The sequence below is a fragment of the Chlorocebus sabaeus genome, chromosome 16 (assembly GCF_047675955.1).
Source record: "Chlorocebus sabaeus isolate Y175 chromosome 16, mChlSab1.0.hap1, whole genome shotgun sequence".
Taxonomy (NCBI): domain Eukaryota; kingdom Metazoa; phylum Chordata; class Mammalia; order Primates; family Cercopithecidae; genus Chlorocebus; species Chlorocebus sabaeus.
In genome coordinates, this window is record NC_132919.1 from 71,039,813 (window position 1) to 71,056,820 (window position 17,008).

A 17,008-nucleotide genomic window follows, 5' to 3' on the forward strand; every position below is an offset into this window, starting at 1 on the left:
CTGGCCTCAGTCTTTTCATCTTTACAGGTTAGAAAATGTCAGGGATTGCAAGGATTGGACGGAATGATACGCCAAATACACCCTCCGAAGGGCTCAAGTGATTGCAAAGATTGGATGGAATGTTACATTGACTACACCCTCCAAAGGGCTCAAGGGTTCTTTTGGTGAATACACCAAAAGGCCTATTTCTTCATCCTTGTTAAAACATTGGAAGTGTTAACTCACAACTCTCATAGTCTACCAGCACTTATCTGTAGCTACAGCTTCACCTCAATACATCAAACTCCATCAGGCCGGCAGCCCTCTGCGAGCTCCACAGTATGCATTTGAGAGAAATACAGTCAGTCAGTTCTGAGCTAATGACAATTGTCAATTTAATCTGATGGTAGCTTTTTCCAATAACTGTCAGAATATTTAAGATTTACAACATACTCCAATGACCTACCATAGCATTTCTGTTTAAAAGATTCAAGCAGTGAGAAAAACTGTAAAAGAAAAATTTTAACTATCATGTCTTGGGCCCAGACTTATTTTCATGCAACATTTTGAGAAAACTAAATATCATTTTCCTTTTTTATTTTTTCTTTTTTTTGAGACAGAGTGTCACTGTGTCATCCAGGCTCGAGTGCAGTGGCTCAATCTCAGCTCACTGCAACCTCCACCTCCTGGGTTCAAGCAACTTCCCTGCCTCAGCCTCCCGAGGAGCTGGGATTACAGGTGCCCACCACCATGCCCAGCTAATGTTTGTATTTGCAGTAGAGATGGGGTTTCACCATGTTGGCCAGGCTGGTCTCGAACTCCCGACCTCAAGAGATCCACACCCCGCCCCCCGGCCTCCTAAAGTGCTGGGATTACAGGCGTGAGCCACCATGCCTGGCAATTTTCTTTAAGTTATGCCCCATAGGCCAGGCGCGGTGGCTCAAGCCTGTAATCCCAGCACTTTGGGAGGCCGAGACGGGCGGATGACGAGGTCAGGAAATCGAGACCATCCTGGCTAACACAGTGAAACCCCGTCTCTACTAAAAAATACAAAAAAAAAAAAAATTAGCCGGGCACGGTGGTGGGCGCCTGTAGTCCCAGCTACTTGGGAGGCTGAGGCAGGAGAATGGCGTAAACCCAGGAGGCAGAGCTTGCAGTGAGCTGAGATCTGGCCACTGCACTCCAGCCTGGGCGACAGAGCGAGACTCCGTCTCAAAAAAAAAAAAAAAAAGTTATGCCCCATTTCCTTTTCACAACAATGAACTCCCCCTCCCCTCAAAGTGCTCAATTTGTACAGGGAACCAGTACAGGTTTTTGAAATTTTCCTTTCCTTCATGAAGAATCTGACATTTCTACTATATCAATAACAATAGCAGCAAAGAGTTTACCCCGTATTTGCATAATTAGTTAGAAAGACAAGAATTTCCGTGGCCTCTGAAAAAGGAGCTCTGCATCTTTAAGACTCTGCGAGGCTCCCTGCCCTCCGCGCAGACCGAGCAGACTCTGCCGCAGCGACTCATCCTATCGATAAGGTTCAGTTAGCCAAGGTGGAGGATGGGAAAAGAATGGAACTGTCCCAGCTACTCAATGAGATCAGGGCAAACTATGAAAAGATCCTCACCAGAAATCAGATAGAGACGGTGCTCTCAACAAGGATCCAGGTAATGATTTCATACAGACAGGCACCTTCCAGAATAAGGAGACAGTCCATGTCTACCCAATTCCTGTCCCGGCCTCTCTGAGGTACAGTATTTCCTTTTCGATGCAGCATCTATTGGGGAAGGAATTTAGCTTCTACTGCAATGTGACTGGGACTACAGGGGGAAATACTGTGATTATATTGTTAAATTGCCATTAAATAAGCATTGATTGATGCACTTGATTTTTATATAAATTGTGAGGTTCCTATCATTAACATGGGGTCAACATACAATAAAATGGTGCACTCTAACCTCTTACAGACAATATTCAGGAAGGAAGCATTCCAAATACCCTTCAAAGATATTATGGAGTTATTTACAGAGATAATTTAAATAATATCTTTAAAATGTAAAACCTTTAAGTAAGATTTATTAGCATGTACACTTTCTAGAGATAAATATTTCTAAAAGGTTTCTATCATCTTTTTAACGAGTTCCGTTTTATACCAGATTGTTATAAATAGAAATTATCTGAGTGTGTGAACATGGCATTCAGAAACAATGATATAAATTATGACCATCGAAATTCCCCAAATTGGTAACGATTCTCCACTAAGATTTTTGCTTCTGTACTATAAGATGAGAAACGTTTCTTTCCATTACAAAGCTTGTAATATTTAAGCATTTAAAAAAGAGAAAGAAAGCCAACTTGGATAAGGACTAAATCCTAATTTCATAGATTTAGTTTTAAACTAACAATCACTTTCAGCAATTAAGGTCTCAAGTCTTTAAACAAATTTACAAACAAATATTTTAGAAACAAAGATTAAGAAATTTAGGGGATTTTTTAGTTTACCTATCATATATGGGTTCAAGGTATCTTCCAAGCCCTGAAATACAGCAAAAAGTTTACTTAAGAATATCACCCAAAAGAAAAAAGAAAAAATTAGTAGAAAAATCTCAGGGCTTTATTCCATTAGCAACTCATTTTTAGTTCCATTGTAAATTTCACCTCTAGGTAACATTTTTAGTCTTCATAAAGAATGATCAACATCTTAGATTAAGCAAAGTCACTGGTACATGTAAGCATTGGGATAGTTCATTCACCTTTACAAACAGAAGAAAAAAATAGATGACAACTTCTAAAAACTGTAAACAAAACACTTACCTTTGCAGTAGTAGAAATATGAGTTTAGTTTACAAGTCACGGGGCCAAAATGAGTAAATTCAAATGAAAAGACTACAGTAAAGTTTTGTTTAAAGTGTCTTTTAACTTGAAATTACTTTGGAGGATTTTCTTCCAAATAACTCAGAAAGTCAGCTGAATTAAATTCAAGACAGCCTGATTGTTTAGTTATTTTTTTAAAATTTCTAAATAAGCTATTTTAGTTACAGATTGTTGTATAACACCCCCAAAACTCAGCTGGGACGTCAATCGTCTTGGGGTATGACTGGGTTCACTCGTGTCTGGCACTTTGGCAGGGCATTGCCAAAAGGCTGGCTCTGCTGGGACTTCCTCTCTCACTCCATGTAGCCTCAGGGTCTCTCTCCATCTGGCCTTTCTACAAGATCTCTCCAACAGGGCATCCAGACTTCTTACATATTGGCCCAGGGCTCCCAAAAGCACAGAAGTGGAAGTTATCAGGCTTCCTAAGACTTAGGCCTAGAAGTGGCACAGCATTCCTTGTGCCTCATTCTACTGGTTAAAGCAAGACCCAGGTCAGCCCAGAGTCAACGGAGAAGGGGATCACCCTAGGACTCATCTTGGGAGATGATAGAGTTCCTTAGGGGCCATCTTGGGACGGTAGTTACCAAACAAGATTAGCTGCCAGTTCCATTTTCGAAAGCCACAAGACCAGCAGACACCAGCATTTTTCGGTTTTCTTTTTTCCAAAATTCTTTACTTTATCTTCTGTAGTTGCTCTGGTAGGTGTTGCTTGCTGCATGACTTTGCCAAGTTAACACTAAGAACAGATTTTCAACAAACCAAAAGAAATGTACGAATTTTGTTCTCAAATACCTTGCCCTAAACTTTATTCATAAACTTTCATTTACTTCGTTTCCTTTAAAAAATCTATTGTATAATAAAATTAAATTTTTTAATGTTAAAATGCTTTTTTATAAGAATATTAAAAGTTATAAATTTTGCTTCAAAATACTATAATCAATTCTATACATTGTTCTCACTGTTCCTGGGGCCAAATGTTAAAAATTCTGTCAACAGATACTTTCTTTTAATTTCAACATCAACATAAAAACATTTAAAGCTAAATATAAAAATTTTACTTTTTTTAATATGAGAATATTTAGAAAATAATCCTTAGAGAAGTCATTTTTATTATTTATTCATTTTATTACCCAGATACCCAAAATTAATATGCCTTTTTAAAAAATCATCCTGAAAAAGGTAAATCAACAGATTTTCTTAATAGGGAAGTCTATTTGCGAGCCTTATTGCCTATAGTAACTTAATTCTCTAAATTACCAGTAATGTACTTACTAGCAGAATTTACTCCTGTCCCTACACCTGGCCCCAGGATTGATTAGTTTTGGGGGGTACAACTGTTTATCTGCTTCTGCAAAGCAGCCTACAAGAAAATGTGGGGGGAAATAGCAAATTTTCAATCCTTCCTCCTAATGATCCATAAATAATGAAAAGTTAAGAATCAGAGATCACAAATCTTGGTCCTACAAACTGTTTTCATTCATATAAATGTATTTTTCCTTATTTCATAGATTGTCATAATTGGAAGAGAGTTGTTGAAATCATTTTACATAGAAGAAAATGGGCTAAGAACGCAATGGACTTGCTCACATATTTAATTAGTTAACTAGGCACTAGAACACACATTATAATCTAACAAGTTAAGGAAAAATGTTTTGATTCCTATACAATTTTTCTATAATTGCTCTTACACATCTCATTTTCAGAAGCACTCCTTGTTTTTTGTTTGTTATTGTTGCTGTTGGCTTTCTTATAGCTAGAAGAAGACATAAGCAAAAAAATGGACAAAGATGAAGAGGCTTTGAAGGCAGCTCAAGCAGAACTCAAGGAGGCCCGACGCCAGTGGCACCACCTGCAAGTGGAAATTGAATCTCTCCATGCTGTGGTGAGAATGATCTCAAAAGTAACTGACCCATCGAGTCCTCAGACGTGATTTGATTAAGAGAGGGGGAAGGATGCATGTCCGTTTATTAACCATGAGAAACTGGAAATCAAGGCCACTGAATTCTATCCCTGATCCTAGTTTAATTACTCACCCCTCCCCCCATTGTGGCAGTGGCTGTTATCAACTCACTCAAGGTTTAGTTCAGACCTGTAAAAATGAAGAAATCCTTTCTTATTACCTTGGGATTCTCTAGTTGCTGAAGTTGGGGAATAGAGCATGTGTTATTATCCAAAGTCTTCACAGTGGGGATTCTTTTATCCATGCCACTGAGACATCTAATAAAAAATATTTAGGCCGACACTGTGGCTCACACCTGTAATCCCAGCAATTTGGGAGGCTGAGGTGGGCTGACTGCCTGAGCTCAGGAGTTTGAGACCAGCCTGAGCAACATGGTGAAACCCCGTCTCTATTAAATACAAAATATTAGCTGAGCATGGTGGCACACGCCTGTAGTCCCAGCAACTTAGGAGGCTGAGGCAAGAGAATTGCTTGAACCTGGGAGGCAGAGGTTGCAGTGAGCCAAGATCATGCCACTGCACTCCAGCCTGGGTGACAGAGTGAGACTCTGTCTCCAAAAAAGAAAAAGAAAATATGTTTGGCTTGCGGTTGCTTATGCCTGTAATCCTAGCACTTTGGGAGGCCAAGGCAGGTGGATCACTTTAGGCCAGAAGTTTGAACCAGCCTAGGCAACATGGCGAAACCATCTCCTATACTAAAAATACAAAAAAATTAGCTGGGTGTGGTGGCACACGCCTGTAATCCCAGCTACTCGGGAGGCTGAGGCATGAAAATCACTTGAACCCAGGAGGCAGAGGCTGTAGTGAGCTGAGATCACACCACTGCACTCCAGCCTGAGAGACATAGTGAGACTGTCTCAAACAAACAAACAAAAAGTATTTAAGCATGTTCCTAAATGCCTTTTATGAGCAGTCTGCTCTGGCTTTGATATTCAATATACTATATTTTCTTTCTTTTGTTTTACAAAGCAAAGCCTACCTCTGAAGTATACTTTCCATAATTTAAAAATCAGATAATTCAGAGTGATAATAAGTTAATCACGCTGCAGAAGTTTGTGTTTTTTTGGCAGTAAGAATTATCACAAGATGTCTTTGAAATATAGTAAGATCTCTAGTTAGGTACATAAAATATAATTTTTAAAACATTAGGGGTCACACACAAAGCTGTAAGGAAACACACCTCTTGCATAGGTATAATACAATTATTGCAATCTTTTTAAAGAAAAAAATGGAACATAAAAGAATGAAGACAGCCAGGCACAGTGGCTCAAGCCTGTCATCCCAGCACTTTGGGAGGCCAAGGCGGGCGGATCACGAGGTCAGGAGTTCGAGACCAGCCTGGCCAACATGGTGAAGCCTCGTCACTACTAAAGATAAAAAAAATTAGCCGGGCGTGGTGGCACACGCCTGTAATCCTAGCTACTTGAGAGGCTGAGGCAGGAGAATCACTTGAACCCAGGAGGTGGAGGTTGCAGTGAACCGAGATCGTGCCATTGCACTCCACCCTGGGCAACAGGGCGAGAATCCGTCTCAAAAAAAAAAAAAAAAAAAAAAAAGATGAAGATATTGCAAATCAGATTTCAGAAACACATTCTGTGTTACTGATTCACTGATGAAAATCTATATAAAACAGGAAAGGGGCCTTGAAAACTCCCTACATGCCAGCGAGCAGCATTACCAGATGCAGCTGCAAGACCTAGAGGCTGTGATTGAAGGACTAGAAAAAGAGCTACAGGAAGTAAGGCGCGGCATCGAAAAGCAGCTTCAAGAGCACGAGATGCTTCTCAACACGAAGATGAGGCTGGAACAAGAAATAGCAACGTATCGCCGCCTCCTAGAAAAAGAAGAAATCAGGTACCTAAATCCATTTAGTTAATGACAAGGGGCCAGAAATACAGAGCCACTTATGCCATTGTTGATGTAGTCAGAGAAATTAAATCCAAAAAACCCATCATCATCTTGGTGTATTCGCTGAGTTCATACAATAAGGTATGCACTGCAAATAATATATGAAAGAACCATTTCTAGACTTCCAAAATTAGGAACCAAATAGCCAAAGTCAGCTAGAACAAAATGTAAACAATTCTAGATTACTACAAAAATGATCTTGTAGTCTTGGCCGGCTGCAGTGGCTCACTCCTGTAATCCCAGCACTTTGGGAGGCTGAGGCAGGAGGATTACTACAGTTCAGGAGTTCTAGACCAGCTTGAGCAATATAGTGAGACCTCATCTCTATAAAAAAATTTAAAATTTGCTGAGCATGGTGGCACACACCTGTAGTCCCAGCTACTTGGGAGGCTAAGGTGGGAGGATTGCTTAAGCCCAGGAGTCTGGGATTATAATGAGCTAATCATGAAAAAGACCTTTCCTCAGCTGGGTGTGGTGGCTCACACCTGTAATCTCAGCACTTTGGGAGGCCAAGGTGGGAGGATCACCTGAGGTCAGGAGTTCAAGATCAGCCTGGCCAACATGGAGAAACCCTGTCTCTACTAAAATAATAACAATAATAATAATACAAAAACTAGCCGGGCATGGTGGTGCATGCCTGTAATCCCAGCTACTAGGGAGGCTGAGACAGGAGAATCACTTGAATCCAGGAGAGGCAGGTTGCAGTGAGCCAAGACCACGCCACTGCACTCCAGCCCAGGCGACACAGTGAGACTCCATCTCAAAAAAAAAAAAAAAAAGAAAGAGAGAGAGAGAGAGAGAGACCTTTCCTTTCTCACTTCCTTGCCATTCATCTCTTCTAGGATTAGTCTGTGCCTTCTAAGGATCACCCACAATGAAAGCCTGGAAAATTCAGAATCACCACAATCCCCCTGACCAAGGGCTCACCCTATACCACACATCAAACCCCAAAACAATAATAATTACTATAATGTCATTATATTACAACCATGGAAAGCAATATTATTTTGAGTCATGATTTAAAAGACTACCAGATGTCCTGATAAGAAAAGATATCAAGAGGAATTCTTATTAATTCATACATCATAATCTGTAATGACTTATAAGGTCATATTGCTTTGAGCATGACATAACCTCCAATTCTCCATGAAGAAATCTTTATTCTTGCTTATTTCCAAATTATAAGTCCTTTATAAAACTAGATGAAAACTAGGTGAAACAACTTTAGCCTATAATAAATCCTGATATTTATTAAATCTTTGAAAAAACAGAAACTGAATTAAAAATATACCACTTACTAGCTGAGTGACCTTGGGCAAGTTACTTAACCTCTGTGTACCTCAGTTTTCTCATCTGTAAAATGGGAATACTACTACTACCTACCTCATAGGATTGCTGTGAGGATTAAATGAGTTAATGTTTGTAAAGTGGTTAAAACAATACCTGGCACATTGTAAGTGCTATGTAAATGTGTGTGTGTATATATATCATGTATATACATATATGTATATGTATATATGTAACTATATAGTTAAATGGTTATAAATTTTAATTCCTAATCATTCCAGATCCTATATACATGTAACTATATAATTGTTAAATAAAATGAATGGTTGTGAATTTTATTTAATTCCTAATCATTCAAGATATTGATCAAATAGTCTTTAATATTTCCATAGTAAAACTTTAAAAAAAATTAGGCTACATTTAAGATATACAAGAAAATTTCATAAAAATACAATGACCACCTCTGTACCCACTTCCCCCAGTTTAAAAAGTAAAATAGTTCAAAAAAAAAAAAAAGAATAAAATGTTTCCAATGTTGTTGAACTTCCCTGGACACCTAAGCCACATCCCCCAATCTCATGCTCCTCCCTCTACCTGACCTGGCTTCTGAATTTGATGCTTATTAGTCTCATACATTTATTTATAGTAATATGTATGTATTTCTACAAAGTGTGAAATTGTTTTGCATATTATTCTAAACTTTATAAAACTATAAAACTTTTTTCACTCAATATTATTCTTAGGTGATCCATCCGTAAACATACAGTGTAGCCTTAGTTCATTTCTTTTTAGTTAAATAGTGTTTCTATTGCATGAATATACAATTTATCCATTCTTCTGTTTGTTTTAATTATTTGCTAATACAATATTGCTCTTAAAATATAATTATTTCCGATTTCAGATATTATGGTTGTATCCAAGGTGAGAAAAAAGACAAAAAGCCTACCACAAGTAAAGTTGGTTTTGTTTTACCATCAGGTGAGTTTCTGACATAAACAAACTCATTTGAAAAGTGAAGTACTATTTACGGGGATTATTTTATATGGAAGTTAAACACTCTAAAGTAGCAAAAAAAAAAGCAAGCAATATTTGAATAAAAGTTTGAATATAATTTGTGAACAGTAATTCAATATTGTAATTTAATATATCATAAATAATATTTTCACAGCCATTATAAATGAAATATCTTTTACTACAAAAGTCCCACAAAAGTATGAGAATGAAAACGTAGAAACAGTGACCAAACAGGCAATCTTAAATGGGAGTATCGTTAAGGAGAGCACTGAAGCTCATGGCACTATCCAGTAAGTAAAGAAACTTTGACTAAGAAATAATAATAAATATATGTAAAGAAATTAACTTTGAGTAATCCCAGTAATTACTCTTCTTTGTTTAAATGTTTCCAAACATAGTTTTAGTATACTGTGATTTTTTTTTTTTTTTTTTTTTTTGAGACAGAGTCTCGCTCTGTTGCCAGAGTGGAGTGCAGTGGCACAATCTTGGCTTACTGCAACCTCCACCTCCCGAGTTCAAGAGATTCTTCTGCTGAGTATCTGAGAATAGTAGCTGAGAATACAGGTGCGTGCCACTACACTCAGCTATTTTTTTGTATTTTTAGTAGAGATGGGGTTTTACCATGTTGGCCAGGTTGGTCTCATTCTCCTGACCTCATGATCTGCCCGCCTCAGCTTCCCAAAGTGCTGGGATTACAGGTATGAGCCACCATACCCAGCCTATTCTGTGATTTTTAATCTGACATATATACATAAAAACTCATGGAAGAGTACTCAATCCTTAATTTGCCATTTTTTTCCAAAAATACAACCCAAACATGAGAATTCCTAAAGAGAAATTCCATAGAATTCCTTTGAAATTCTATTCATATGGTTGTTAAAGTAAGTACATTATAAATTCTGTACACTATAAATTATACAAATTTCTTGATTTTTCCATAGATATGAAATACATAATACATATTTTTAATAGACCCATACTTCATTATTAAAAGGTTATTTTATCATTTCAGGACAGAGAAAGTGGATGAAGTTATTAAAGAATGGGAAGGTTCTTTCTTTAAAGATAACCCTCGACTGAGGAAAAAATCTGTTTCTCTTCGATTTGATCTTCATTTAGCAGCCACTGATGAAGGGTGTTTACAGACTAAGCAGGATAATCTACCAGATATAGAAGTCAGGCTTATCATGAGAAGATCATGCAGTATTCCCTCTATCAAACCTCCATCAACAGCTGATTAATCCAAAGATAGTATTTGACTTGATTTGAAAATGTTAGGACGGACCAAGGTGGGCTATACCAACTCCCTCTGTCCCAAAATGTAAGTTATTACATATGTATGGAAAATGTTATGATCAATATGTGGTTCTCTTCAGAAGAAAAAACCAGTAAAGGACATTTCTCTGAATCTAATTATGGAGATAGACATATATGAATGAGAGGGAGTAGCTTAAAAATAAAATCACAAATTCAGTACAGTCTATTTCTTTATATTCTCCAAACAGTCTTCTTTTTCCCTTGAAACTTCATCAGAGACTGTAAGCATTTAACTGGTTTAGTGAAGTCTTTGTAATTTTTTTCAATGACTGAATATGCTAAGGAAAAAAGAATTGTTTAAATAAGATTGTATTATGTTAAGAGTCACACTGAGTTATTCACTGTTATTCAATGTGTGGTTAAATCTACAGTGTGTTCTGTTTTTCAAAAAGAACAATTATAAACAAGTTTTTAAAAGGGGATTCACTAGTCACTTAATGAGGATTCTTCTTCTTGAGATAATCATTTGTATACTGAAAGAAGTAAGAGTTATTTCCATGAGAAATTCTGAGCGAACTATGGAACACACCCCAAGGCTAATTTGAGATAAGTAAAATTAAGTTAATCTACATATTTCTAAAAGATTTTTTTTGTAATAAGTATCTGATTTCCAGAAGATTTACTTTACTCAAAGAACTTTAAAGGTTGTATCCCCCACCAAAAAAAGAAAAAAAAAATCAGAAGGCCAACTGCGCAAACATGAAAAGCGAATTGAAAAGGTATTACCATAGTTATCAGAACAGTTATCCACCATCCCAGGTTTTCCATCTGTAAAGCTAAATGTGATTAGAGTGTTTGCTATGAGCCGTAGATAAGATACTATATGAAGTATTATAAATATTTCTTGCAATCATTTATGTGAACTAAGATAATGGTATTGTTATCTAATGTGAACTAAGATAACGGTATTGTTATCTAAGCTAAGAGTATTTGCAGGATTTGTTTTTAAATTGTTCAAATTGTAATAAATATGGGTAGAAAATATATTTGTGAATAAGTGAGGTATTGTTGCAAAGTTTTTAAAATAACCTAATTTGTTTAATACAGGTATATTTAAGATCTTAATAAATACCTGTTTTAAGACATTAGAAATTTATAAGCTCTTAATTCTTTTCTAAGCAGAAAAAGTAGTTGAGTACAACTCACCAACTTTTTCCCAGCTAAAGTATCATCTAAGGGCTACAGCTATGTTAGCATTTTAGTACAGTCTTTAAAATGTTTCTCTCTCTCTCTCTTCCCTCTAGCTCTCTTTCTCTCCATATATATATAATATACATATAAAATTATATATATTTCAACCAGAAAAATGTATGTTTTAACCAGGAAAATATTATGTTAAATAATCTTTAACATAATACAAGGATATAAAATTTTTAATTTTCTTTCAATTATTTCAGATTCCTTTTAGTCTGGTTTATTCTATTTAGTGAAAAGGGATGATTTTGTTTTGTCAAGGATGTAACAGCATGTTAAGTGCTTATTCTTGCATAAGCATCTGACCTAAAATACATCCTATACATAAAAAATGTTTCATTCAATATTGCTAAATGCTACAAACTTTATTAAAGCTTTAAAAATGCAATCATATAAGTTATTGTACTAAAGTTACTGTACTAAGCAACAGTGATCATAATAAAGCAATATATCTAGCATAATCTATTGCAGTGTTAAAAAAAAAAAATTAGTACTGGGCGTCATGAATGTAACTGCTTGTAGTAATTCCAGTATGCATCTATTGGGTGTATAACATGTACATTTTAAAATACAGTACTTGAATTTATAATGAAGCTTTATTCGCTTTGGGGCATTTTAAATTGGGATATGAATTTACCAAGGTAATGATTTCAATACAATCTAAAAAATGAAACACGGCCAGGCACGGTGGCTCATGCCTGTAATCCCAGCACTTTGGGAGGCCAATGTGGGAGGATTGCTTGAGCCCAGGAGTTCAAGGCCAGCCTGGGCAATATAGCGAGACCCCCATCTCATAAAAAGTAAAAATAAATAAAAATTAAAAATTGAAAAAATTGGCCGGGCGCGGTGGCTCAAGCCTGTAGTCCCAGCACTTTGGGAGGCCGAGACGGGCGGATCACGAGGTCAGGAGATCGAGACCAGCCTGGCTAACACGGTGAAACCCCGTCTCTACCAAAAAAATACAAAAAACTAGCTGGGCGAGGTGGCGGGCACCTGTAGTCCCAGCTACTCTGGAGGCTGAGGCAGGAGAATGGCGTAAACCCGGGAGGCGGAGCTTGCAGTGAGCTGAGATCCAGCCACTGCACTCCAGCCTGGGCGACAGAGCGAGACTCCGTCTCAAAAAACAAAAATTGAAAAAATTGAAATATGAATGCTAAAGCTGCATTGTATGTGAGTTTGAATGCAGTCCTTTTAGTTCAAAAATATCTCCGCATGGTTAAATGAAACAAAGAACTAATTACTCCAATATGGTTAGTTCATTTGGGGAATAAAGAAAACTGCAATCACAGTAGATAGATAATAGTTTTTAACTTGTTTCACAAAAGAGTTAAGAATGGTATATCAATATTTTATTCTAGTTTTTTAAAAATCAAAATAATCACATAATCCCATAAATCTGGGAAAAGTTTAATAATGGCTGCACCATTTGCAAATCACTTACTCAGCTCTAGGCACTGTGTTTATCCGTAATAATCCCTAATCCTTCCTTACAACAATCCTACACAATGAATAATATTATCCTTGTTTTATACATGAGTAGAAATTAATATTCTTCAATCTCTCTGAAATGTTTCAAATGCATGCTTCCATAACAAAATACAAAAATAAAGAGTAATTCCAATTACTAACAATTGTAGGATCCTAGCCCTGGTTCTGTCACTAATTAACCATGTAATCAGGAGGGACTACTTTCAGTTCCTAGGCCTCAAGTTTTACACTTGAAAACAAAGGAAAAGGTAATGCTGGGTAATAATTCCTACTCTGCCTACCTTACAATTGTTTGAAATAATATACAAGCAAAAATATTTGGTAAAGCACTGCTCAGATATACAGTACTATTTGGAAGAAAATTGTCTTTAAAGAATTTGTGGGGGAAATTATAGCTGACAATGATTAAGTAATAGTTCAAAACACAACAGGTAAAGATACTATTTTTAATTTTTCAATTGCTGCCAGAAAAGTTATTCTTTCCCAGTGACTCACCCAATTTGAATTGTTCTGTCATGATAGATCTTAAAGCACAAAAATGTTCTCCATGCCAGGCACACTGTCTAAAGTACAAAAATGTTCTCTATGCCAGGCACGGTGGCTCACGCCTATAATCCCAGCACTTTGGGAGGCCTAAGCAGGATTGCTAGAGCTCAGGAGTTCAAGCCTAGCCTAGGCAATATAGTGAGGCCTTGTTTCTATTAAAAAATTTTAAATTAACCGAGCATGCTGACAGACCAGTAGTCCCAGCTACTCAGGAGGCTGAAGTGCAAGAATTGCTTGAGCCCAGGAGGTGGAAGGTACAGTGAGCCAAAATCACGCCACTGAACTCACAGAGTGAGACCCTGTGTCTCAAAAAAAAGAAAAAGTTTCTCTAAAGATAATAAGTGATTATTATTTTAAGCCACTAAATTTTGGGATAATTTGCTATGCAGAAATATGCGAATAATACTGCACATAAGCATATCTCTTATTCATTTGTTAGAGATCTTTGTATTGTCAAAGTTCAGTTTGTCCTTCAATTTGTTTTCTTATGGTTTTAGAATTTTTAAAAAATCTCTTGACCGGGCATGGTGGCTCACACCTCTAATCTCAACACTTACGGAGGCTGAGGCAGGAGGATCGCTTGAGCCCAGGAGTTTGAGACCAGCCTGGGCAACACAGTGAGCCCTTGTCTCAACCAAAAAAAAAAAAAAAATCAAAAAATTAACCCAGTGTGGTAGTGTGCACTTGTAGTCTGAACTACTCAGGAAGCTGAGGTGGGAGAATTGCCTGAACCCAGGAGATCGAGACTGCAGTGAGCCTAGATTGTACCACTCCAGCCTAGGCAATAGAGTGAGACCCTGTCTCAAAAACGAAAATAAAAATAAAAATCTCTGAAGTCAGAAAATGCTTTCATTAATTTGAAAGTTTCCCCATTGGAAATGTATTATGATACATGAGCTGAAATTAAATTTTAGATAAATAATATGCATACACATTACTCAAATTATCAACACATGAAATCAAAGGAAAGTTTGTCTGTCTACAGGGCAGAATTTGGTCCTATGTTTACAAGTTATGGCCGGCATGTACACACAGATTGCAGTATTTGTGGGCATATAACAAATAAAGGCTCTAAAATAAAGTATATGTGAAAATCAGTACAAGCGTTTCCAAGTTTCCCTCACATGCTTAGACTCTAGACCAGCCTTGGCAACCTGCTCCATTGAAGCCCAGGGAGCAAATATTTTAGGCTTTTCAGGCCGTAAGATCCCTGTAACAAGTATGCAACCCTTCCCTTGTAACCACAAGCAACCAAAGACAATATGTAAATAAATGGAGGTGCCTGTGTCCAAATAAGGGTTTATTACAAAAACAGGAAGCAGCCCAGATACGGCCTGCAACAATCTCGTTTGGCTACTCTGCCCTAGACTCCCAATATTATCAGTGGATAATAGACCCCACACCCCAGATTCTCCAGCTCTATCCTGTTTTCAGTGTTCATCCCTTTCCACACCATGTGGCAACACTCTTGTCCCAAATCCTCGAGGTTATTTTGAGGCCAACACAGAGGTTTCTAAAAGCAAACCGTGCTTTTTAAATTCTGTGAATCACTCTGTCCTGGAAAGCTGCTAAGCTTCAATATTTCACAACTATTTCCAGCTACAAAAAACACAATACCCATAACTCCTTCTGCTTTCACAGAAACAGCTAAGAAATTAGTTTGTTTCATCATTTTGTCTATAACCAGACTTTCATAGGCTATTTGGGTCAGGTAAAGTTTTGTTCTTGCTTTCCCTTGCTTAAGAAAAAAAAAATCCATTAAAAAAGCTTCCACAGACATACTACAAACTCCATGGCTCAGTGGTTGCTTCATAATCTTTCTTGAGTCACGCACCCCTTTGAAAATCTCATGGAAGAATTAACCTTCTATCAGGAAAAAAGCCCATAAGAATTGAGTATAACTTTAAAGGGTTCATAGACCACTGACAGCCTATTCACAGACTACTGGGTGTCCAAGGACTTCAGGTTTCTCCTTATTCTCTCTCATTTTCTCCTTTTTCTTCTTTCTTCTCAGTCCTACCCCTAATTCTGTCTCCATCACCAGTTTCTTCCCACAGCACAATGGAAAGAACTCAAAGATACCTGGGCTTGAACCTTAGCTTACTCACTTAGTTTTGGCTTCCCTGTCTTGGGGAAAGAAGAACCCCAAAAAAGTATGAGTAGTGTCTGGGGAAAGCAGGCCAACTTTCTGGATCTTGCTGCCAGAATGAAAACTAAGGCCTAAGTTAGGCCTTAATTGGGTCTAAGATTATCTCTGGGGTTAACCACTGGGCCCATGTGAGCGCTCCCAACGACCCTTATATTTAGTTTAAATAGTCATATTGATGCTGTATCCCAAGTTTTCTGGGAATAATCACAACTCCAAACATCTGTACTGTAGTTACCGAAATATCCTTCTAAAGGCAAGATCATATGTTCTGATATTTGCTTTAAGGGGAAAAAAACTCATAAGTAAAGTCCATCTTGCTAGATAGTTCACTCTTCAGTTTTAGTTTCTTCAGAACTAGGGAACAGATTATTTTTCTATTATCTCTTACCTATATCCTTCCTTCTTTTCTTTTTTTTTTCTTTTTTTTTTTAGAAAGGGCCTCTGTCACCCAGGGTGGAGTACAGTGGCATGATCACAGCTCACTGCAGCCTTGACCTCCCAGGCTCAAGCAATCCTCCCACCTCAGCGTCCCAAGTAACTGAGACCACACCTGGCTAATTTTTTTTTTTTTTTCTTTTAAGAGATGGGGTCTCCCTATGTTGCCAGGCTGGTGTTTCTTAATTTTTCAAATCTTTGATAAAGAAAGAACCAAGGGAAGAAAATGAGTCATTCATGTATTTACTCCACAAGTATTGAGCACCTAAATGTGCTGTGTACTGTTCCAAAAGTCAAACGTCTCCACTCTGATGGGAAAAAAAAGATGGCCGGGTGCAGTGTCTCACGCCTGTAATCCAGCACTTTGGGAGGCCGAGGCGGGTGGATCACTTGAGGTCAGGAGTCTAAGACCAGCCTGACCAATGGTGAAACCTCGTCTCTACTAAAAATACAAAATTAGCCAGCTGTGGTAGCACATGCTGTAATCCCAGCTACTTGGGAGGCTGAGGCAGGAGAATCACTTAAACCCCGGAGACGGAGATCACAGTGTGCCAAGATCGTGCCATTGCACTCCAGCCTGGACAACAAGAGCGAAACTCCGTCTCAAAAAAAATAAAAGAAAGAAAGAAAAGAAAAGAAGAAAATGAAAAAGACAAAATAAATTCATAAAATGTATAGTATGTTAGGTAGCGATAAGTACTACACAAAAAGTAAAGAACAGGCCATGAACAGACACTGGGGGTTGGGGAATGAGCTGCAATTTTAAAGAGGTCAGGAAACACCTACTAAGAAGGTGACATTTGAGCAGAAGCCCAGTGACAAAGTGTATCAGACAATGTCACTGCTCCACTTAGGTCCCCTCCT

At 37.6% G+C, this 17,008-nt stretch overlaps 1 protein-coding gene across 2 annotated transcripts; it reads left to right on the top strand.

Annotated features, from left to right (window-relative positions):
• The first annotated feature begins 1,471 nt into the window (after window positions 1-1,471).
• On the top strand, window positions 1,472-11,984 carry KRT222 (keratin 222). 2 transcript variants are annotated; one of them, XM_008012778.3, is made up of 6 exons: window positions 1,472-1,640; window positions 4,601-4,729; window positions 6,440-6,660; window positions 8,903-8,979; window positions 9,170-9,305; window positions 10,028-11,984. In XM_008012778.3, the coding sequence occupies exons 1-6, from the start codon at window positions 1,545-1,547 to the stop codon at window positions 10,254-10,256; spliced, it is 888 nt and encodes a 295-aa protein (XP_008010969.1). In that variant the 5' UTR covers window positions 1,472-1,544; the 3' UTR covers window positions 10,257-11,984. The 2 variants fall into 2 exon arrangements, with proteins under 2 accessions (XP_008010969.1, XP_008010970.1); XM_008012779.3 differs by having other exon boundaries at window positions 1,532-1,722.
• Window positions 11,985-17,008: the final 5,024 nt, after the last annotated feature.